At 43.0% G+C, this 25,495-nt stretch overlaps 1 protein-coding gene across 1 annotated transcript in view; it reads left to right on the forward strand.

The window, feature by feature from the left end:
- ATP1B1 (ATPase Na+/K+ transporting subunit beta 1) overlaps nt 1–25,495 on the forward strand; it is a 43,787-nt gene that overhangs the window by 12,836 nt on the left and 5,456 nt on the right. Inside the window, exons 3-4 of the mRNA XM_068269806.1 lie at nt 16,081–16,236; nt 23,704–23,888. Of these exons, the coding sequence (XP_068125907.1) occupies nt 16,081–16,236; nt 23,704–23,888 (341 nt within the window). The remainder of the gene's footprint in view (nt 1–16,080; nt 16,237–23,703; nt 23,889–25,495) is intronic.

Below are 25,495 nucleotides of genomic sequence, written 5' to 3' on the forward strand. Positions count from 1 at the left end.
TTCTCCATGTGTGACAAGATGACTTGTGTGTGAGCAGAAACAGCATGTGAGGGAGCAAACAAAGCCATAGTGTAGAGACATTTCCATCAGCTGACACAGTATGCAATTATTCAGATTTTTTTTGTTTTGTTTTTACCATCAAAAAGGTAAGTTTTTGATTGCTGTGAGCTTGGTTTATCTAATTCATTCTGGCCACGCCACGTGTAGTGAATGCATAATGTTACAGAATTTAGGGAAACTTTCGGTAGTTTCCTCACAAAAAAATGTCAGTTTTATGGATCCCTCAAGCAAAGGAATTGTGACATTTATCTCGCTACCTGCCCTTTAAGCTGTTATCAGTTTCATCTACAGTAAGTAAACTGGAGTGAAGAATGTGAAGTCTGCATAGCCAAAAAGGGAAGTACAATTCTGCTTTGTGTGTGGGTTTTCTTTCCTCCATGTGCTCACTGTGCTGACGAATGTATTGCATAGGAGGAGTGATCCCTGCTACTTCCCCTCTAGATATGACCTTGACTGTTGTTGCTTAGTTAATGATTCACTATGGAGACTTTTCTATTCTATTGTGGCATTTAACTAAATAAAATCATATGGTTTACTTTAAATAATATGTTAAAAACATCTATCTAGTAAGTTAATTTTGGAATGTATACATGATACTTTACACTAATGTAAATGTTAAGGAGGCACACAACTTGGCAAAAATTAGAAAAGTGCCCAAAATGACAAAAAAACAATACGAAAAAAAAAACCTGGATGTAAAAAAATAGATGTACACCTTTATGTTACTAGTAAGATATCTCTGTTTCAGTCTGCAGCAAATAAACCCCCTTAGCTCATTTTGCTATAGTAGAAATAGTCCTCAGTACAGCATAGAATGTTTAGTAGAGCTTAGATGCATGCATGCATTGCTGGCAGACTAAAAAAATAGTTTGTATGAGGCCCACTACGACTGTATCACTGTTTTTGTGAGAGCAGCCTGAAAGCCCATAATCCTGGTGTGATCTAAAGCCCCATCTACACGATACGATTCTTTATCGATTCAATTACGATTCTATTTACGATCCGATTAAATCCAACATGTCCGATCGGAATGCGATTCGATTCAATTTGATTTGCCATTGTTTTGCAATGGCGAATCGAATTCCGATCGGACATGTTGGATTTAATCGGATCGTAAATAGAATCGTAATTGAATCGTATAAAGAATCGTATTGTGTAGATGGGTCTTAATATGCAAACAGGAACTGTTCTATTTCTTTGAAGACTCTGCTCTATCTTGGTAACGGTAAATATGAAGAAAAATAAACGATAGCTTCAGCTGTACACATTTCTTTTTGCCTTGAAAGACATTTTAATACTGCAGTGTAACATCTTCGATCTATTGAGTAAGGAAGATTCCTGGGCATTTTATAAATACAGATCATTTACTTAAAGGAAAAGTCAGCCAAATAATGCTACCCCATGATCTACTTACCCAGGGCTTTCAGCCCCTTGCAGCCGACATGTCCCATACCGCAGCTCCGCCGGCCTGGGGTCCCCGCCAGTGCAGAAGGCAGCCTTGAGGTCGTCCTCCACTGCGCCTGCGAGAGCGTTGGTGTCAATCAAGTCCACATTGTCCGGAGTGTACTGCGCAATACACTCCAGACAACGTGGACTTGATTGACAGCAGAGCTCATGCAGGCGCAGTAGAGGAGGACTTCTGCACCGGGACCCCGGGCTGGCAGCTGAGAGTGGAGCCGTGGCGTGGGACACCAGGGGCTGCAAGGGGCTGGAGAAAAGCCTGGGTGAGTAGATCATGGGTGAGTAGATCATGGGGTAGCGTTATTTGGCTGACATTTCCTTTAAAGTTTACAGTCCATGTAATTGACATTAACATGATAAAACAGCTTTGCATGTTGATGACAGTACTGAAGGCCTCTCCCATGTTTAGAGACAAGACACAAGATTTATATTGCGCTTTTCTCCTGGTGGACTCAAAGCGTTTTAGAGCTGCAACTTCTTACAGTGCACTTCATGGATGATCAGGGCATTAGCCTTGCCCAAAGCCTACTTACTGTTCTACATACTGTCTTGAGCTGGAATTTGAACTCTAGGCTCTACCCCTACATCAAAGGTAACACCCTTAACCAGTAAGCTTTCCAGCTGCTTAGGGATGATTGTTCCAGTTTGAAATAGATAGCCGTACTGCACACATTTGCAGATTATCTTTTTATCTCCTTCTGAAATATACATCTCCAGTGCTACGGCAGTACAGGATGAAAAAGTTGCAAATGCACCTGGGCCTAAAGGCTTATCTAGGAACCTTAACTTTTAAGCCAATAGCCTCTGAGTTTTTTTATGTAAACCAGAGATGCACTTAACAGGTAACTGATAACTGGTTCGCATTCCACGTTATTTACTCCTTAAAGAGAACCTGTAACAAAAAAAGTTCCCCTGGGAGTACTCACCTCGGGAGAGGGAAGCCTCAGGGTCCCAATGAGGCTACGCCCTCTTCGGTAGCTGCAGGCAATTCTGCGCTGGCTCCCCCGAAGTGTCCCGGAATCCTCCCTCGACAAACGGTGATAAGCGCTGATTTATTTACCTTTCCTGGCTCCAGCAGGGGCGCTGTTGTGGCTCTCCGCATGGAGATAGGCGAAAATAGCCGATCTCCGTTGGTTCTGCTCTACTGCGCAGGTGCAGGAGACTTGCGCCTGCGCAGTAGAGCGTCCCGACAGCGATCGGCTATTTCCGCCTATCTCCAAGGGCAGAGAGCCGATACTACCCCTGCGCTGGAGCCAGGAAGGTAAATATTTACATCCCCGCCATTCCCGGAGCTTTTTCGCCGCCGCCGTGGGACTGAGGAGGACGGGGGAAGCCTCAATAGGATCCGGAGGCTTCCCCCCCCCCCCCCCCCCCCGAGGTGAGTACCCTCCAGGGGAGCTTTTGTAAAGTTACAGGTTTTCTTTAAGGTTCCTGACAGTTTTCACACTTTAGCTGTTTCGTTACGATACAGCAGTAACTTTTTAATTACTTATACCATTTTAGTTATATATATTTTGTTTTTGTTTTTTCAGTACAATCTAGGCATTCTTTGGGTAATATTTTTTTCCCAAAACTATTTTATTTTCTAGTCATTTTATGGGAAAAATTAGGCTTAAATGCAGAAAATAACAGTTTTTTCCTTTTTTACCCCTTCTCATTTTTACATGACACGTCCCAGAATTATAAAACACACAAAAAAGGAATTCTTTGGCCCTTCCTAGTTAAAACAATACCCTATATGCCATATTTTATTACTATCTGAACATGTGGCAGACCGCTATCCCCAGCCTGCGCATCCGTAGCAATCAGATGCATTCGCTAGGGTGACTGTTTGGGGGCCATAGTGCTGCACAGATGCTTCGCTAGGCAATGGCAGAGCAATACACCTGTAGAGCATTGGTGCCCCAAACTTTGCAATATGGCAGGGGTTAACAATGGCTAGGCTGGGTTTAAAAAATAACCGGGGATTAAAAAAAAAAACAACACTTTATTTTATTGGGACCATGTTACTTAAATTTTTTTTAAACATTTTTCCCTAACTTTATTGAATGATTGTTACTATTTGCTAGCAGCATTCATTCATAGGACCATCCACAGTGTGTATGAGCGTGTATGATCACATGTATCGTGGGAGCGGGAACGTGCGGCGGTTTTAATGCAGGACATTGATTATACGTCCTAAATCCTACAGCAGCACTAATTAGGATGTAGAATCGAACAATAAGCAGTTAAAGGACAACTGAAGCGAGAGGGATATGGAGGCCTGCCATATTTATTTCCTTTTAAGCAATACCAGTTACCTGGCTGTCCTGCTGATCCTTTGCGTTTAATACTTTTAGCCATAGATCCTAAACAAGCATATGCAGATCAGGTGTTTCTGACATTATTGTCAGATCTGACTGGATTAGCTGCATGCCTGTTTGTGGTGTGATTCAGACACTACTGCAGCCAAATTATTCAGCAGGACTGCCAGGCAACTGGTATTGTTTAAAAGGAAATGCATATGGCAGCCTCCATATCTCTCTCACTACAGCTGTCCTTAAAGAGAACCCGAGGCGGGGTTCTTCCATCGCAATCCCCATACAGAGGCTGGGTCTGCCTATAGAGCCCAGCCTCTGTTGCTATTTAGTTTCCTCCAAAGCCCCCCCTGCGCGCTGTCAGACCCCATAAAACACAGCCGCGCTGGCGACACACAGCGTGTCGCAGCCAGCTGTGTTTATCTCACTAATGCCAGTCTCCTCTCTCCCTCGCCTCCTGAATCGCTCCAGTCTCCGCCCACGTCCTTTCCCCCCCCGCTGATTGGAGGGAAGGGACGCGGGCGGAGTCCGGAGAGATTCAGGAGGTGGGGGAGCAGCAAAGACTGACGTTAGTGAGGTAAACACAGCCGCATAGCGCGGCTGTGTTTTATGGGGTCTGGCTGAGCGCAGGGGGGTCTTTGGAGGAAACTAACTAGCAACAGAGGCTGGGCTCTATAGACAGACCCAGCCTCTGTATGGGGATTGCGATGGAAGAACCCCACCTCGGGTTCTTTTTAACTAAACTTTGGATATACAGTGGTGTGAAAAACTATTTGCCCCCTTCCTGATTTCTTATTCTTTTGCATGTTTGTCACACTTAAATGTTTCTGCTCATCCAAAACCATTAATTATAAGTCAAAGATAACATAATTGAACACAAAATGCAGTTTTAAATGATGGTTTTTATTATTTAGTGAGAAAAAAAACTCCAAATCTACATGGCCCTGTGTGAAAAAGTGATTGCCCCCTTTTTTAAAAAATAACTTAACTGTGGTTTATCACACCTGAGTTCAATTTCTGTAGTCACCCCCAGGCCTGATTACTGCCATACCTGTTTCAATCAAGAAATCACTTAAATAGGAGCTATCTGACACAGAGAAGTAGACCAAAAGCACATCAAAAGCTAGACATCATGCCAAGATCCAAAGAAATTCAGGAACAAATGAGAACAAAAGTACTGTTACTGAGATCTATCAGTCTGGTTAAGGTTATAAAACCATTTCTAAAGCTTTGGGACTCTAGCGAACCACAGTGAGAGCCATTATCCACAAATGGCAAAAACATGGAACAGTGATGAACCTTCCCAGGAGTGGCTGGCCGACCAAAATTACCCCAAGAGTGCAGAGAAAACTCATCCGACAGGCCACAAAAGACCCCAGGACAACATCTAAAGAACTGCAGGCCTCACTTGCCTCAATTAAGTTCATTGTTCACAACTCCAACATAAGAAAAAGACTGGGCAAAAACGGTCTGCATGGCAGATATCCAAGGCGCAAACCACTTTTAAGCAAAAAGAACATTAAGGCTCGTCTCAATTTTGCTAAAAAACATCTCAATGATTGCCAAGACTTTTGGGAAAATACCTTGTGGACCGACGAGACAAAAGTTGAACTTTTTGGAAGGTGCGTGTCCTGTTACATCTGGCGTAGAAGTAACATAGCATTTCAGCAAAAGAACATCATACCAACAGTAAAATATGGTGGTGGTAGTGTGATAGTCTGAGGTTGTTTTGCTGCTTCAGGACCTGGAAGGCTTACTGTGATAGATGGAACCATGAATTCTACTGTCTACCAAAAAATTCTGAAGGAGAATGTCCGGCCATCTGTTCGTCCACTCAAGTTGAAGCGATCTTGGGTGCTGCAGCAGGACAATGACCCAAAACACACCAGCAAATCCACCTCTGAATGGCTGAAGAAAAACAAAATGAAGACTTTGGAGTGGCCTAGTCAAAGTCCTGACCTGAATCCTATTGGGATGTTGTGGCATGACCTTAAAAAGGCAGTTCATGCTAGAAAACCCTCAAATAAAGCTGAATTACAACAATTCTGCAAAGATGAGTGGGCCAAAATTCCTCCAGAGCGCTGTAAAAGACTCGTTGCAAGTTATCGCAAACGCTTGATTGCAGTTATTGCTGCTAAGGGTGGCCCAACCAGTTATTAGGTTCAGGGGGCAATTTCTTTTTCACACAGGGCCATGTAGGTTTTGAGTTTTTTTTCTCACTAAATAATAAAAACCATCATTTAAAACTGCATTTTGTGTTCAATTATGTTATCTTTGACTAATAGTTAATGGTTTTTGATGAGCAGAAACATTTAAGTGTGACAAACATGCAAAAGAATAAGAAATCAGGAAGGGGCAAATAGTTTTTCACACCACTGTAGATATAGAGTAGCTGTTAAATAGAATTCAAAACTAACCCAGGGTAAGAATACTTGTAGAGGGTGCAGACAGGAACAAAGACCAACTAACTGTGGGTACATCTAATGCTGGGTACACACGGTGTACTTCTGACATTCTGACTGGCCAGTACCCGGGTACTGGCCAGACTTCAGTTTCTGGCCGCAACATATTCAACATTTTCAGTGCATTCCCAACAGCTCTGCAGGGAGTGCGTATGTAGACTATAATACTGCTGTATAACTTAATCTGTAGTCGTTAACCCCAAATTTAATAACATCAAATTAATTGATTTTATGAGCAAAGGGAGTTTAAAAATCATGTAGAATTGGTACAGGAGCTGATAATAGTTACCTATGGTAAGTAAACACCCTAATACACTTGTGTAAATAAATTACAGCTCATAAAAAATTAATACACTTTTGTAATCCACCAAATACATATTAAAATGATATATGAATGTCAGTTTGCATAATAGCTTACCCAGACGTCGCAGTCATGACTTTGGAAGGACAATGAGATGCAAATAATTATGTGTTGATGCAGGATTATGCAAATTCTGTATGACAATGTTTGCGGTTTGAAAATGGACCAATCAGCTCCTGCAAAGATGGAATTTGATTGGTCCATTTTCAAGCTGCTTAAATTTGCATAGACCTGCATTGACAAATATTTGCATCTCATTGACCATCCTAGTGATATAACTACTCCCCAGGCTTTATTCTTACAGCAGAGATGTTATTTATTATAAGCTGACTCTGCATCTATAAAGCATTGGTCCAGCAATGTTGCACCATTATGTAACTGCAAGCAGGTATATGGGCCTTACTAGTTCAAATTGCTGACCCAGAATGTGTGTGCAGATCAGATGCTTAGGCCCCGTTTACACTTAATCAGTTAGTATGTGTTAGTGTACGTTAGTACGCGTTAGTGCGCGTTGGTATGCGTTTTTTCCATAGCAGTGCATTGGGAAGAAGATTTCAGTTAAAACGCGTTAAGTGTGAAAGGTGCCATAGAAAAACATGGGCATTACTTTGAAAATCAGTTTTCTTTCCGTTTTAACTGAGAGCAACTGATTAAGTGTAAAAGGCCCTAAAGACTACACTATTCATATTCTTGGAGTTACAGATTGCCAAGCAAGCTCATGGTGAACCAGAATTCCTAGGATTGTGTAAGGGGCTATAAAGTACTAAAAAAACTTTTTACTAAAGATGTTATGTACAACAGAATTTTGCCTTATTACAACAGAAGGTAATTGCAATTATTAAGTTTCTTCTTACAGTTGTCTGTGGTTCAGACACTACAGAAGATAGTAAAATCAGCAGGACTGCCCGGCGGCAATTGACATTATAAATATGGCAGCCTACAGTATATATAGGCTTTCACTAAGGTTGTTAGTTTAAAAGAAATTCAGTGAACATCGTGTAAATCATACTTCTGTGGCTTGTTAAGGTGGCTATACATCAGGCGACTTGGCGGCCAATCGACCATCCAATATGATTATTATAATCGAATTGGATGAAAGTCGGTGCCGCTAAGTGCATACCCGACCGACAAAGTGACCAATTTCAGGGTAGGAAATTGGTTGCATTGTCGATAGCGCATGCTGCAAGATGTCAGGCCAAAGTTGGTTGGTCGGGTGTGTGGCAGGATCGGCGTGCAATTTCCTGACGATCAACGAAACCATCCGCCGACTCGCCGCTGTGCTGTGAAGTCACACACGCACGCCCTTACTAGGAAACCACGTGGGGCATGCGTGTATGCGGAAGAGGAGAATCCGCCCAGAGCAGCGGGGGACAAGCGGAGGCTGCAGACAGGTACTGTATACACTTTGGCACCGCTGGCATTAGGGGTGCACATCAGCGAGGCAGCACACAGGGCCAATTCCGGATCGATTTCAGCATGAAATTGATTGGGAATCGGCCTGTGGTGTATGGGCAGATGAGAGATCTCTCTCATCAGATTCGATAAGAGAGAGATTTGTCTCTTCGTTGAATCTGTCCATACATTACTAGATGTATGGCTACCTTTAGAGGCTTTATCTTGCACTTGGTGGTTTGGGGCCTTTTGCTAGTCTCCAGATACAATCCCAAATTCCCTGCTCTGTGTTGGTAGTGATTCTAACTTACACAGAGTTATGGGCCTGACATCTTTTCGATAATGCTGCACAGAATTCAGAGGTTAGTTATGCGAGACAGAGAGTGAATCTATGTTTTAAATAGAACATTTGAACATTATTACCTTATAATTTAATTATTTCAGGGTGATCCTGGAGCCGAGTTAGATTCGATAGGAGGTCAGAAGGGTGCTTCCATGTGAACTGCTTGACCTAATGATGTTAAATTGTTACTTAATCACTTAGTTTGAATAACATTAGTACAGTGAGGGCCTTATAGGTACCGACTGTCATAGTAGAGCCCTCTGGGTCCAACCTGGCTGAAAGGATTTGTAATCCACCTGGCTATATTTTGTCAGCAGAACACTGTTACTGAAAAAAGACATGTCCACCTAGCTTCACCACACCACTCAGCTCCAATTGTTTCTATAAAGAGGATGATAGAGCATGCCCTAGGAAGTAATAGCCAGTTATACTTAACATTTTAAATGATCTCTAATTTGTGTTTTCCCAAAGCAATTAAACCTAGTACCCTTTATCTCCCTAAACATAGGTACAGTGGGATGCAAAAGTTTGGGCAACCTTGTTAATCATCATTAATTTCCTGTATAAATGTTCTTACTGGGGAAACAGACAGCTTAAATCTCTGAGACAGCTTTCTGTATCCTTCCCCTAAACCATGATGGTGAACAATCTTTGTCTTCAGGTAATTTGAGAGTTGTTTTGAGACCCCCATGTTGCTATTTTTCGGAAACAATTAAAAGAGGAGGAAAACTTACAATTGACCCTCTTAAATACTCTTTCTCATAATTGGATTCACCTGTGTATGTAGGTCAGGGGTCACTGAGCTTACCAAGCTGATTTGAGTTCCTATAATTAGTATTAAAGGTTTTGGAATCAATAAAATGACAAATGTATGCACCTGCCTAATTTTGTTTAAACAATTATTGCACACTTTCTGTAAGTCCAATAAACTTAATTTCACTTCTCAAATATCACTGTGTGTGTCTCCTATATGATATATTTAACTGACATTTTTTATTGTAACAACCTACGATTTATACAGGAAAATCATAAGGTTTAACAAGGTTGCCCAAACTTTCGCATTCCACTGTATGTGAAGTACTAGCCCTAATAAGAATTTGTCTGTTGTCCCTTTCTGTGTTCCAGTGCAGTAAAGGTGCCCTTACATCTAGCGATGTATGAGCAGAACGACCAAAAGAGATCTCTCAGATCAAATTTGATCAGATAGAGATCTGTTGGCTGTTCATACATCGCAGGTTGATTCCTGATCAATTTCAGCATACAATTTCTCAGGATTAACATTTAGGGCACATTCTGATGTCGGTCCAACATTTTCCAGCTTGCTCAATTAATACAGTCAGCTGATTTTGGAACAAAATCGGTCAAATCATCGACCGAGCATGCTTGTAGCAGTACCAATTTTCATCCGATTCAATAAAATGATTGAATCGGATGCTTGATCGGGCCACAAAATCACTAGATGTATGGCACCATAAAGTTATTCCGAGGGTTCAAAATAAGATATTAACCTGAAGAGAGGGAAGCCTCAGGATCCTATTGAGGCTTCCCTCGGTGGTCCAACATCCCCCGTCACTGAGTGCAAGCCTCCCTCCACATCGGGCCCGTGCTCCTTTTCTGTTATGAGCGAGGCCATTCAGTAGCCACGTGAGCACAGCCGCGCATGTGCAGTAGCACGGAGCCCATGGCTCCGGGTTAATGCGCATGCACGGGCGTGCTCCCAAGGCTACTGCACAGCCACACTGAAGGAAGTGGTGCGCGGCCCTGAGATATAAGAGCACCAAGGGAAGCCTCAACAGGATCCTGAGGCTTCCCTCTCTTTAGGTAAGTCTCGCATTTTGTACCCAAGCATCGGCTCTGGTACACTTTTTTAGAGTTAAAAAAACTGTAGTTGTTATCTATGTAAATAAGATTGTTTGTCTATTCAGTTTTTAGGTAGCCATACATCAGGTGACTTGGTGGCCGATCAACCATCCGATTCTATTATAACCAGAATCGTATTCAAATCGTTGCCTCAAAGTGCATGCCCGATTGACAATGCAACCATTGAGATGGGGTGAAATTGGTTGCATATATCGGTCGGACATGCTGCAAGATTTCGGGTCCTCGTGGTCGATCAGGTGCACAGTAGTAATGGCGATCGTTATTGGGACGAGCAATGAATGCGACGAAAACCCAAGTGTTGTTCCCCTGGGGGCTCCTGATCACCCCCCCACACCGTCAGATCCTCCCAAGACCCCCTCCCCTGTGTACTGTATACATCTATTCTCCCCTGTAATCACCCACTGATCACCTGTCGATCACCCATCAATCACCCCCTGTCACCACCTGTCACTGCCACCCATTAGATTAGACCCTAACCTGCCCCTTGCGGGCACCTGATCACCTGCCCGCACACCCGCCCTCAGGTCGCCTCCCAAGTGCTTTGTTTACATCTGTTTTCCCCTCTAATCACCCACTGATCACCCATCATCACCCCCTGTCACTGCTACCCATCAGATCAGAATAATTTATTTCACCAAATACAGCAGAGCCATACTCGGAATTATTTGTGGTACACATGGCATAGGCATAGTATGGGAAGACAAGACGCACAACACAACACAAACAATTGGAATTACAGTAATGGTATAGGTCTGACCCTCATTAGTAACAGACCCCGGTCATCAGTTAGTGTTCTTCCTGCCATGCAGGAACAGTTAAATAATAATAATAGTAATAATGATGATAGTGATGGTGGCCCCCATACTGCCCTGAGCAGTAAAAACCAGGGCGGACAGTGGCGAGAACTGGCTGGAAGGCCCCGCTAGGGCCTGCCAGAAGGGGTAGGTTGGAGTTCAGCAGCCGAACCGCTTGGGGGAAGGTGTTCTTCCATCTGGTGGTTTTGCATGATATAGTCCTGTAGCGGCGGCCCAATGGGAGAAGCTTGAAGTAGCGACTGCCTGGATGGGAGGGGTCACGGGAGATCACAGTGGCCCTCTTTAACATCCTAGTGGAGGAGATCAAGGGGTGGAAGAGGAGACCCGGTGATTCTCTCTGCGTCAGTTATGACTCTCTGCAGTTTGTACTTATCGCTGGCCATTGCGCCCATGTACCAGACAATGATTGAGGAGCAGAGGATGGATTCTATAGTGGCAGTATAGAAGCTGGTTATCAGCTTCCTGGTCATGCTGAATCTCTTCAGTTGGCGCAAGAAGAACAACCTCTGCTGAGATTTCTTCTGAATTTTGGTGGTGTTCAGCCCCCACTTCAGGTTGTTGGTGAGAGTCGTGCCGAGGAACCGCACAGATGTCACCCTAGAGACTTCGGCACCCCCAATGAGGACAGGTGGGAGGGGGGGGGGGGGAGGATTCCTCCTGAAGTCTAAAACTAGTTTGACGGACTTTGCGGCGTTGAGTACTAAGTTATTGTCTCTGCACCAGTTGCAGATTCTCTCTACTTCGCTGCGGTACTCATGCTCTCCGGTGCTGCCAATTAGGCCGATGATGGTGGTGTCTGCAAATTTGATGATTTTTACAGAGTTCGCGGATGATATGCAATGAGAACAATAGTGGTGACAATACACGGCCTTGTGGAGCCCCTGTATACATCTGTTCTCCCCTCTAATCACCCACTGATCACCCATCAATCACCCCGTCACCACCTGTCACTGCTACCCATCAGATCCTAATCTGCCCCTTGCGGGTACCCAATTACCGGCCCACATCCTCAGATCGCCCTCAGACCCCCCGATCACCTCCCCAGTGCATTGCTTGCATCTATTCCCCCCTCTAATCACACCCTGAGACACCCATCAATCACCTCCTGTCACCCCCTAGCACACCTACCCATCAGATCAGGCCCTAATTTGCCCCGTGTGGGCTCCTGATCACTCGGCCAAACTCTCAGATCCCCCTCAAACCCCCTCCTGATCACCTCCCCAGTGTACTGATTATATCTATTCTCCCCTCTAATCACCCCCTGAGACACCCATCAATCTCCTCCTGTCACACTTGTCACCCCCTAGCATTCCTATCCATCAGATCAGGCCCTAATCTGCCCCCTGCGGGCTTCTGATCACCCGGCTAAACTCTCACCCGCCCCACCGCAGTGACAGAATTTTTTTTCCTGATCACTGCTGGTCTCTACGACTTAATTGTGGCTGAGACCAACCGTTATGCCACACAATACGCAACCGCCAATTCAAGAAACTACCATGCCCAGCCTTTTCGGTTCAAACCACTCCAAGTTTCTGAACGTAACATTTTTTTGGGGCCTTCTCTTTAACATGGGTCTAGTCAAAAATAATGTAATGCGGTCTTATTGGTCTACGCACCCAATACATCACATGCCCATGTTCTCTGCTGCCATGTCCAGGTCACGATTTGAGAACATCCTGCGCTTCCTGCACTTCAGTGCCAATACAATCTGTCATTTAAGAGGCCACCCTGCTTATTACCGGTTCCACAAAATTTGGCCCCTCATAGACCACCTGTCATCAAAATTTGATGCTTATACCCCTGAACAGTCATTTTGAGGCATTTGGTTTCCAGACTACTCCTCACGGTTTTGGGCCCCGAAAATGCCAGGGCAGTATAGGATTCCCACAAGTTACCCCATTTTAGAAAGAAGACACCCCAAAGTATTCTGTTAGGTGTATGATGAGTTCATAGAAGATGTTATTTTTTGTCACAAGTTAGTGGAAAATGACACTTTGTGAAAAAAAAACAATAAAAATCAATTTCCACTAACTTGTGACAAAAACTAAAATCTTCAATGAACTCACCATACTCCTAACAGAATACCTTGGGGTGTTGTCTTTCTGGGGTCACTTGTAGGATTCCTAAACTGCCCTGGCATTTTAGGGGCCTTAAACCGTGAGGAGTAGTCTGGAGATCAAATGCCTTAAAATTACCTGTGAAATCCTAAAGGTACTCATAGGACTTTGGGCCCCTTAGCGCACCTAGGCTGCAAAAAAGTGCCACACATGTGGTATCGCCGTACTCAGGAGAAGTAGTATAATGTGTTTTGGGGTGTATTTTTACACATTCCCATGCTGGGTGGGAGAAATATCTCTGTAAATGGACAATTGTGTGAAAAAAAAATCAAATAAATCTCATTTACAGAGATATTTCTCCCACCCAGCATGGGTATGTGTAAAAATACACCCCAAAACACATTATACTATTTCTCCTGAGTACGGTGATACCACATGTGTGACACTTTTTTGCAGGCTAGGTGCGCTAAGGGGCCCAACGTCCTATGAGCACCTTTAGGCTTTACAGGGGTGCTTACAATTTAGCACCCCCCTAAATGCCAGGACAGTAAACACACCCCACAAATGACCCCATTTTGGGAAGTAGACACCCCAAAGTATTCAGAGAGGGGCATGGCGAGTCCGTGGCAAATGTCATTTTTTTTTTGTCACAAATTAGGAGAAATGGAAACTTTATTTTATTTTTTGTCACAAAGTGTCATTTTCTGCTAACTTGTGACAAAAAATAAAATCTTCTATGAACGCACAATGCCTCTCAGTGAATACTTTGGGATGTCTTCTTTCCAAAATGGGGTCATTTGGGGGGTATTTATACTATCCTGGAATTTTAGCACCTCGTGAAAGATGACAGGTGCTCAGAAAAGTCAGAGATGCTTCAAAATGGGAAAATTCACTTTTGGCACCATAGTTTGTAAACGCTATAACTTTTACCCAAACCAATAAATATACACTTGTTGGATTTTTCCATTTAGGTAGTAGGTTATATGACCGAGCAATAAACCGTTAAAGCTGCAGTGGTCTGAATGGAAAAAAAGTGTCTGGTCCTTAACCTCTTGCCGACCGCGTCACGCCGGTAGGCGTGGCCGCGGCGGCAGCCCCAGGACCGCCTAACGCCAATTGGCGTAAAGTCCTGGGGCTCTGTTTTGCAGGAGATCGCGCGCAGGCTGCGCGCGCATCTCCTGCTTGGGGGGCGGAGCTCTGCCCCGCCTTCAGTCTCCGAGCGGCTATTGCCGCTCAGGAGACTGTTAGACGGCGTGATCGTCGTCTATTTACTCTGTGCAGCGCTGCGATCAGCAGCAGCGCTGCACTGGGGACAGCCGTGTGACACGGCTGTCCCCCTGGGGGACAAGAGAGCGATCGGCTCTCATAGGCAGAAGCCTATGACAGCCGATCGCCGTAATTAGCCGGCTGTGGGGAGGGAGGGAGCGAGGGAGGGAAGGGATTTAAAGGAAGAGGTTTTTTTTTTTTTTTTTTTTTTTTAAAGCGGCAACAAATATTTATTAAAAAAAAAATAAACATGGGGGAGCGATCAGACCCCACCAACAGAGAGCTCTGTTGGTGGGGAGAAAAGGGGGGGGGGGAATCACTCGTGTGCTATGTTGTGCGGCCCTGCAGCTTGGCCTTAAAGCTGCAGTGGCCTTTTAAACTAAAAATTGCCTGGTCACTAGGGGGGTTTAGCCCTGCAGTCCTCACGAGGTTAAGGGGTTTTAAGACTGCAGTCCTTAAGTGGTTAATGTAATGAATAGCATGTATGCACCCTTGGGGTCTAGCAGAGTGGAGTGCCGGAGACACATTTTGCCTGATACTTTATTTACACTTTCTCTCCTAAGTTTTCTTCTAGGTGATATTTTTACATCTTATCAATAAAATGCCTTTTACGCCACCAGCAAGCAAGAAAATATTCAGAATAATTTTGACCAGTACTTTTAGTTATCTACTTTTTGAAATGTTTTCAATTGCAGAGGGCTGACAATGTATTTTAAAACATAAAATACAGATACAGTATATCTCCAAGGAGAAAACTTAGGGAAAAAAGTGAATTTGTTCAGACCATTTGCCTTCTGTTGATAAGGAAAACACTTTGCACCAAATGCTTAAAGGGACTCCGAGCAGTGCAGAAACTATGGAAAGATGCATATCATTTTAAAGCTCTCTTTCTCCTCTTTCCAATGATATATAAACCGCTGCCCTACGCCTTTTAGTTTTCGCTATTTTTGCGATTGAATTTGCCGCGGCCGCGATTTCAATCGCGAAAATAAAGAAAACTAAAAGGCGTAGGGCAACGATTTAGGTGTCGCCAGAAAGAGGAGAAAGAGAGCTTTAAAATGATATCCATCTTTCCACAGTTACATTGTATTACACAGGCCGACTTTTTCTGCTGAATGGAGCTGCTGAAACTAGGAAAAGTGTCCTCCTGTATAATACAAGTAACTATGGTAAGATGGATATCATTTTAAAGCTCTCTTTCTCCTCTTTCTGGTGACACCTAAATCGCCGCTCTACGCCTTTTAGTTTTCTTTATTTTCGCGATTGAAATCACGGTTGCGGCAATTTCAATCGCAAAAATAGCGAAAACTAAAAGGCGTAGGGCGGCGGTTTATATACCATTGGAAAGAGGAGAAAGAGAGCTTTAAAATGATATGCATCTTTACATAGTTTCTGCACTGCTCGGAGTCCCTTTAAAGATATTTGCTACACAGAAATTACAAAAATAATGCTTGTGAAATGTTTGTGACATTTCTCCACATGGTTGAAATGTGAAATTAGTTGTGAAGTGTTGTTGATAATGGTTTTCAGCTCTCCACGAATGGAGACTACAACAAACCACCTATATTATTTCAGAGTTTATATTATCACAAAGAGACAGGTATTTTATATTACACTGTTACATTAAAGTTTGTGTATGGTTATATAGATCTTTGTTTATATGTATATGTCATTTTCTCCACTAGGACTCACACAAGTACCCAAAGCCTTAAAAACAGAGATCACCTACTCTTTGGATAATCCACAGTCATATGAAGAATACGTGGCCAGTATATCGAGATTCTTAGACAAATATAACATTTCCCAGCAACAAGACTCAATGTATTTTAAGGATTGTCTTGGTAAGTGTCAAAAGATCAGTGATGTCAAATATCTCACAGTTGCAACACAGCACCAGAAAAATATGAATCTATATTGCAGCCAAGAGCATGTAAATATATTTTATATTTGACTGGTACAATCAAGCCATGCCATTATAATATTGTGCAATGTCTTATTATTGTCATATCATTTCTTATTTGTATTACTTTTCCTCTATAACTGCAGCCTTTCCAAAATAGAAGGGCAAATGAATAATTATGTGCACTATAATTCTGAACTATCTTAGTAGTACTGTAGAGGATATACATGAATGTCTCCTTGCTTTATAGTGTTGTTTATCCTGAATGCTACAAGATTCCCTGTGTACTCCAAAAATATTTTTTTTCTTTGACTCTCTGTCAAATTATTTGTCAAGGAATATGATTCAGTGGTGTTTGCTCACATATCTTTGTCTGCATCTTCAGTGTTTACCTTGACTGCCCAATTTAATGCCCGGTACACACCATGCAATTTCCTGTGAGATAGACGGATCGCTTTCCGATTGGTTTTCTGATCAATTTTCTAATCAGTTCTATACAAAATCATTCAGAAAAACGATTGGAAATCAGATCTGACCTGCCAGAAATAATCGATTTGACCTGCCTAACTGACGAATAGTTGCATGGTGTGTACCAGGCATCAGAGAGCTGTTTTCAAATAAGTCTTGAAGAATATGGCCATAGGATGTTTTTTTTTTTTCTTTTAATTCCCTTTATCAAATATCTACCCTACTTTGCCATCTCAAATTGTTAAACTTCTTTGTACCATCCACATTTAAAAAGCATCTAGTCTTTTTCACGTTGTCTAGACCACAGGTGTCAAACTCAAGGCCTTATGTGGCCCTATTAGCCATTTTATGTGGCCTTCAAGAGCTTAAAGTGTGCATCATTGTCAGTAAAAGAATGACAGCACACTGCCTTCCCATCCAGAGGAGCACACTAGTGACAGTGTATTTGGCTGAAACCTTGCCAGTTTAACCTGGGGTGGAGCTACAAATTGTGCTCCCCCCTAGCAAAATAAGCATGGGGATCCAAAACTCCTTGTTTGGTAAAACACACACCTTTGCCCCCCTCCCCATGTTTCAGAGTAGCACAGTGGAGCAGTGTAATGTTTACCTGCTCCAGTGATGCATTGGGTCTCTTCTTTTCTTCCCAGCAGCTGCACACTCTAGTCTTGCACACCTCCATCACGTGACATGTATTTGGAGCCAGAGGTATGCAGCATAAAGCGTGTGGCTGTTAGGAAGATCAGAGTAGACATTAAGCAGCACTGGAGCAAGTAAATATTAATCTGCACCACTCTTAAAGGAATCGTCAGGCAAAAAAAAAATGAGTTTCACTTACCTGGGGCTTCTACCAGCCCCATGCAACCATCCTGTGCCCTCGTAGACACTCACTGCTGCTCCAGCCCCCCGCCGCCAGCTAGTTAAGGTTTTGCCGACCTCGGGGTCGTCGGGTCGCTTTGCATACATTTTTACGCATTCCCGCTGGTGCAGGAACATTAACGCATACTTTTTACGCGTTAGCAGTGCAATGTGTAAATTTTTACGCGTTTGTAACGATTGGTGTCAGCACGCAGAGAGAATCTGATCATTGGTGATCTGCAGTATCACCAAGAATGCAGATATATACCCGATTATTGATGATCTGCAGTATCACCGATAATCAGATATATTGTTAACCTCTGGACACCTATAGATATGTGAGTGTTTGGTGTAACAGTAACACTTTGAATGATGCACCTGCTGAGCAGGTGATATACAGTAAAGAGACACTGCTCGGGGAGCACAGGAACCCTCCAGCAGCCTGAGGCTCTCCAAGGGGAGGAGTCAGGCTGGAGACAGGAAGGGCCTAAGAGTGAGTGACACCTAAAGGTGGATGTCACTATCTGATCTGGAGACTATCTCTTAAGGGGAGAGATAGCTCTCGAGGTCGGGCACGCCGGGTCGGCAACACACTGACAGATAAAGTACAAAGACAGAAGGCTGATTCGGTATCCAAGTCAAGCAGGGTCTGGCAACGGAATATCAGATATGCGAGGTACCGAATCAGAAGACAGAAGAGTAGTCAGAAAAGCTATAAGTCATAACATATATCAAACAATGCCTATTCTGGGTACGAGGTCCTTGGTCTCAGCACCCCGGAACTAGTCTGAAGTATACACAGATGATAATACAGTTCCCTAGACTGGGTGCGAGGTCCTTGGTCTCAGCACCCCGGAACTAGTCTGAAGTATACACAGATGATAATACAGTTCCCTAGACTGGGTGCGAGGTCCGTAGTCTCAGCACCCTGGAACTAGTCTGAAAGATAACACAGATAGTAGTACAGTTCCCTAAGCTGGGTGTGAGGTCCTTGGTCTCTACACCCTGGAACTAGCTTAAGCCCGGAGGACGTCCGATGACGTCCGATGAAACGCAGAAGAGCCCGACCTGGCAGCCGGCCTGGCCAGGTCGGGTCGGCCACCGGAGGGGACCGGGAGCCTGCGGAGCGGCGCCGAGGGCACGTCCTGGCTGCCCACGGCTGGAGGAAGCCCCAGGTAAGTGGATGGGCATTTTTATTTTTTTAAGAGCCACCCTGAACCTTCCCTTTAAGTTATTTATTTTACAAAATATTCATTTTATATTTATATAAAAATACTTGATTCCTTAACTTCTCTCTCTCTAAAAAAAAGTCCCCTTTGATTCTAATGAATGCTTTATGTTCCCAGCAGAGGTTTACAAGCAATCTGACAAATGTTCCCTTAATTGCTGTATCTAGCAGGGTTTTGATTGGTTTGTTTTATATATTAGTTTGTTTTTGTATATAATCAAATCCTTTTGTTCAGTCAGTAAAACACAGATATATTTATATTTTTTCTTAGACCAAATTATAGAAGTGGTAGATCAGAACATAAGAAAATAGATAAGGAAAGGGTTTTTGTGTAAGGGTTTTTCGCTTTCCTCTGGATCAACAGGGATATGTGAGGGAACAGGCTGGTGTTGTACTTTGTTCTCTGGTTGAACTCGATGGACGTATGTCTTTTTTCAACCCAAATAATTATGCAACTATGTAAAGTAAAAGAAAAGTGGTAGAAAAATAGAGGACTTGAAGAAATGCTTGAGGTCCAGGATCTACATAACAAATTAGGAAACTAACTGCCAAGCTAACATAGTTCATAATTGTACAGTGGTTTGCAAAAGCATTCGGTCCCCTTGAAGTTTTTCCCATTTTGTCACATTACTGCCACAAACATGAATCAATTTTTTGGGAATTCCACGTGAAAGACCAATACAAAGTGGTGTACACGTGAGACGTGGAACGAAAATCATACATGATTCCAAACATTTTTTACAAAGAAATAACTGCAAAGTGGGGTGTGCATAATTATTTAGCCCCCTAAATCAATACTTTGTATTTGTAGTACCACCTTTTGCTGCAATTACAGCTGCCAGTCTTTTAGATTATGTCTCTACCAGCTTTGCACATCTAGAGACTGAAATCCTTGCCCATTCTTTTTTGCAAAACAGCTCCAGCTCAGTCAGATTAGATGGACAGTGTTTGTGAACAGCAGTTTTCAGATCTTGCCACAGATTCTCGATTGGATTTAGATCTTGACTTTGACTGAGCCATTCTAACACATGGATATGTTTTGTTTTAAACCATTCCATTTTTGCCCTGGCTTTATGTTTAGGGTCATTGTCCTGCTGGAAGGTGAACCTCCGCCCCAGTCTCAAGACTTTTGCAAGAGGTTTTCTTTCAAGATTGCCCTGTATTTGGCTTCATCCATCTTCCCATCAACTCTGACCAGCTTCCCTGTCCCTGCTGAAGAGAAGCACCCCCAGAGCATGATGCTGCCACCACCATATTTGACAGTGGGGATGGTGTGTTCAGAGTGATGTGCAGTGTTAGTTTTCCGCCACACATAGCGTTTTGCAATTTGGCCAAAAAGTTCCATTTTGGTCTCATCTGACCAGAGCACCTTCTTCCACATGTTTGCTGTGTCCCCCACATGGCTTGTGGCAAACTGCAAACAGGACTTCTTATGCTTTTCTGTTAACAATGGCTTTCTTCTTGCCACTCTTCCATAAAGGCCTGCTTTGTGCAGTGCACGACTAATAGTTGTCCTATGGACAGATTCCCCCACCTGAGCTGTAGATCTCTGCAGCTCGTCCAGAGTCATCATGGGCCTCTTGACTGCATTTCTGATCAGCGCTCTCCTTGTTCGGCCTGTGAGTTTAGGTGGACAGCCTTGTCTTGGTAGGTTTAAAGTTGTGCCATACTCCTTCTATTTCTGACTGATCGCTTGAACAGCGCTCCGTGGGATGTTCAAGGCTTTGGAATTTTTTTTGTAGACTAAGCCTGCTTTAAATTTCTCAATAACTTTATCCCTGACCTGTCTGGTGTATTCTTTGGACTTCGTAGGGTTGTTGCTCCCAATATTCTCTTATACAACCTCTGAGGCTGTCACAGAGCAGCTGTATTTGTACTGACATTAGATTACACACAGTTCCACTCTATTTAGTCATTAGCACTCATCAGGCAATGGCTATGGGCAACTGACTGCACTCGGACCAAAGGGGGCTGAATAATTACGCACACCCCACTTTGCAGTTATTTATTTGTAAAAAATGTTTTGAATCGTATGATTTTCGTTCCACTTCTCACGTGTACACCACTTTGTATTGGTCTTTCACGTGGAATTCCAATAAAATTGATTCATGTTTGTGGCAGTAATGACAAAATGTGGAAACCGTCAAGGGGGCCAAATACTGCCACTGTATAACCATTGACTGATAGTTATGCAATTGCACTTACAGTACAATCTTCTATCAGCTGTTTCATAGATTTTAGGAAAAGCAAAGCCTATTGTGAACAAAATTATTGTAGCTTAATGTAGCACTGAAATAAAGGGAGCACTATTGAGTGCACCATAAAGCTGAGATTAAATACAGGTAGCACTGAAAGTCTGCCATACACTACCATGAGCACTGGATATTTGGGGGACGGTATTTATTACATTTGGACTGCTTTTTTTTGGCAACACCCATGTTTTGACCAGTCGACTATCACCTCACCAGCTGAAAATAAATTGATGGGTACTAAAGACCAGTCTTTATATTCTTGTCACTTTTGGCTGTGCTTTATTTTGAGAACAATGAACCGAGAAGGCTGCAAGGCCGAAAGCTTGCTTATTCTTATTCTTTTTAGTTAGCCAATAAATAGTATCATTCTGATTTAAAACTTCTTGCTTTTTAGAAAAAGTAATCTTGAGAAAAGCATAGTATAACAGTTAATGTTGAGACCAAATGTGTGATTGTTAATAAGCTATTATTATTAAATAAGCTATTGTAGTATCACTATTTTTTTCAATTTATGTAGTGCCAACATCTTCTATAGCGCTGTACATTGCACAAAAACATACAATATTGAGGGGCATAGATAGATACATGAGCAGTTCAACATTCTGTGCAGTCAGGACATCGAGCAACACAAGTACAAATACTGTACATTCAATTGATGTGTAGTTTGAAAACATAACCAATACTTGTACATGTTCATTTGGGAAAGTGCAGCAGAATCAGGAAACACTAAGGGGAAGCCCCTGTCCTTTCAGGCTTGCAATTTACATGGTAGTGAGATGGAGAAACTAGTAAAAGTAGACGAAGGTGTTAGCAGTTGAGCCTCAAATTCTAGCTATAACAAATGATAAGCTTTTCTGAAGAGGTGTGTCTTGAGGGTGTATTTGAAAATGACTAGGCTTGGAGCATGACTGACAGGGAGAGAGCGTTCCATAGGAGAGGTGACACTTGTGAGAAGTCCTGGATGCGAGAGTAAGAAGAGATGAACTAGCTGGATGACTAGAGGGTCTCATGGGAGAAGCTAAAGTTCTGGAAGGGATGGTATCTAGAGATTAATGAAGAAATGTGTGGTTGGGATAGCTTGTGTAGAGCTTTGTGTAATAGTGTTAGGAGTTTGAACTGGATCCTTTGGATGATTGGCAGAGAGGGGGGGAAAGGTGGATGATATGAGCAGCAGAGTTCAGTGGGGACTGGAGACATGCCAGTCTGTTTTTGGTAGGCTGCAGAGAAGGGTGTTCCAGTAGTTAATCTGGAAAATGATTAGAGCATGTAGAAGCAGTTTAGTAGCCTCTAGTGTAAGGAATGGACAAAATCTGGAGATCGTTTTGAGATGGAAATAGCAGGAGGTTGTTAATATGTGGTTTGAATGAGCTCAGAGTCCAGTTACCTCCAGACAGCAAGCGTTAGGTGATGAGGTAATTTTTTTGTTTTCTACATTAAAGTGGTCTAAATGTCAGCATTTCTACTTTGCTCTAAAAGATTCCTCACAGCTTTAAAGCTACTATTCCAGACCTTTTTTTTTTTAGCAGAACATTACTGAAATGGTTAAAGAAAGCACTTTGTTCTGCTATTCAGCTTCAAATCTGCATCCAAAATGCAGAAAGACCACGGATTTTTCTGCCGGGGACTTAGATCAATGAATGGGAACCATGTTCCCATTCATTGATCTCCAGACTACTGGTAGGCGGCACATGAGCACGCGGGAGCGCGCAGCAGCAGCTGCCTGGACATGAGGATCACTTCCAGGCGGCATAAATGGTTAATGGTAACTATAGGTGGGGTAGCAGAGAGAGAGGGAGAAAATATCACACTCTGTTTTACTCATGTTAAGTTTGAGGAAATGAGATGACATGAATGCAGAAACAGCAGATCTGAACATAAATAGTACTATTAGCATCATTATTTTTAGGCAAGAGGGCAAAGAGTGATTCTGTGTTAAAGCATATTGTATATGCAATGGGGGTGTGCTGTCACTTTTTTTTAGAAAATAGAAATAAGTGATGCAATATATTTATTTTGACCTAGGGGTTCGTATTAACTCTTTCTGTAAGTCCTGCTGTCTCTAACGTAGTTACAGGGAATGTAAAAATAAAATAAAAAGCTTTGAAAAGAAACCTCCAGATATGGTCACCAGAAGTGGAGATTGCAGCAGTACTCTGCATTGGGTCAGAACAGAGGAGGTACAGATGGTCAATGAGATACTAATTAACTTTGCATGCCAGTTGTGCATTGCTTGGGATTGGACCAAATACTCTTCCTGATTACTTGGATTGGCCAAATCTCAAGTTAGAAACAATTCACATTTAATTCACATGCAAAACCAGAAATAATAGCATATCACTGACCACATCTAGTGGAGAGCTTGGACCTATCATCAGGGAAAAGTTTTATGGAAGGAGGGGCCTTGTCATTGTCAGGACTATCACACATAAAGGGAGTAAGGTATTTTATTTCTATAGCAGGTTTTTAATTTTTCTCAGAGTTCCATATGGTAATGTTACTGCAAACAGGTTTTTTTTCTTACATGTATTTAAAGAACGTTCAAGCTGTCAGCAAACAGCAAAAAACTACTGGCTAACAGTTTGCTCACACTTCTTATGATTTTTAGACACGCCAGCAACATATGATGATCAAGGTCCAATTAATGGTGAATCTGGCACAAAAAGGTCCTGCAGGTTTAAGAGGGAATGGCTTGGAAATTGTTCTGGCTTACAAGATCCGACATTTGGCTTTAAAGATGGCAAGCCCTGTGTAATTGTGAAGCTAAACAGGATTTTGGGATTTAAGCCACAGGTAAGATATTCACATTAAAGAGTAACTGTTCGGCAAAAAAAAGCTAATTTAAATCTCTATTCTCCTGTGTTAAACAGTTTGGAAGGAAGCCAAAAAGGCAATACTGAAGTTAAAAAGCGATCTTACTTTTTTGTTGGCTGAATAGCAATCCTCTTTATTCCCAGGCTGCTAAGGAGGCCACAGGCCGCATAACAGAAGGTGCAGAGCATGCTGGGAGTTTTTTTTTTTCTCTCCACTGCACTCCCTGGTCCTCCCCTTCATTTCCCTATCCCGCCCTAAGGCTGCTTTCACAGTGGGATGTTACAGGCGCACGTTACAGCAGCCTGTAACGCAGCCCAACTCACAGCACTGAAAAATAAATGTGCTGTTCACAGTTCAATGAAAGTGCAGCATGTTATACTGGTACTTTGCTGTGTTACACTGCTTGCACATGCTCAGTAAGGGGAGAGTCCCTATTGTTCCTAGCCACGTGGTTAATTAATATTCACTGCACTGTAGTGTTGTCCAGATCATGAACGATTCGGATCTTTGATCCGGATCTTTTTTGTGAGTCGAATAATCCGAGATTCGGGTCACAGTGGATGTCTGGAAGAAACAGGAACTGCAGCTTCTGTGCACAAGCACAATCTTCCTGCTGCATCTCACCCTTCCCCATTAGCACCCTGAATGTGCAATGTGCCCTCATTCTCCTGCACCTCTCACTCTGCTACAAATGACTCAAAGATTTGGTTCAAAGATCCGGATCTCTTCAATGATCTGATTCGAATCATCTGAATCATTGAAAAGATCTGGACTTCCCAGTGTAGAACTAAACGGCTCACCTCTGTTCATCTGACAGCCCCCCCCTCCCCCGACGATCGCCCGCACCCCCCCCTCCCGACGATCGCCCGCACCCCCCCTCCCAGCTGGCGGCACGATACCCCCCCCCCGCTGAGTTACAGACAATAGACCAGAGACTGGTGGGAGTGTCTGAGGGCTGGGACTTGGGAGGGCTAAAGAATCATCAATCAGGAAGCAGGGTAAGGGAGGATATTACATCACAATTGGCTTCAGACAAGACAGTGAAAGATGGAACCTGCCATGAACTGTCAGGAGCATTAATCTCTGCAAATACTATATAAACATTCTGTGAAATCCAAACGTGGACAGTGGAATGCATATGTAATGTAAGTACAGCCAATATTTAGCTACTGATATATGTTTTTTTTTCCTCTGAAACCTTATACCTAACAGCTCCTCTTTAAGGGCTCATTCACACTATGTGCTGCGCTGTCAGTTTTGACGCAACGCACATAGTGTACGATCCACATGGCAACATGAAAGTCCATAGACTCTGCGCTCTAGCGCTCCCCGACGTGCATTCAATGCGTTGACCGTGCGATGGCAGCGCAAGCACGAAATCGTGTTCGTGCTTGCATTGTGTAGTGTGAATGAGCCCTTAGTCTATTTTTTGAAATTCATTAGCAAATCTACAAATTTTAAGTAACTTTTCCCAAAATGTTCTTTTGTATTTAGTGTTTGGGTGTGGCTGCGTTCTCTCATGGTTTTTACTGTTGTAGTACAGTTAGGAAACGTCTCCCTACTTCATGTAACTGGTACAAAAACTG

Source organism: Hyperolius riggenbachi, chromosome 2 (assembly GCF_040937935.1).
Source record: "Hyperolius riggenbachi isolate aHypRig1 chromosome 2, aHypRig1.pri, whole genome shotgun sequence".
NCBI lineage: Eukaryota > Metazoa > Chordata > Amphibia > Anura > Hyperoliidae > Hyperolius > Hyperolius riggenbachi.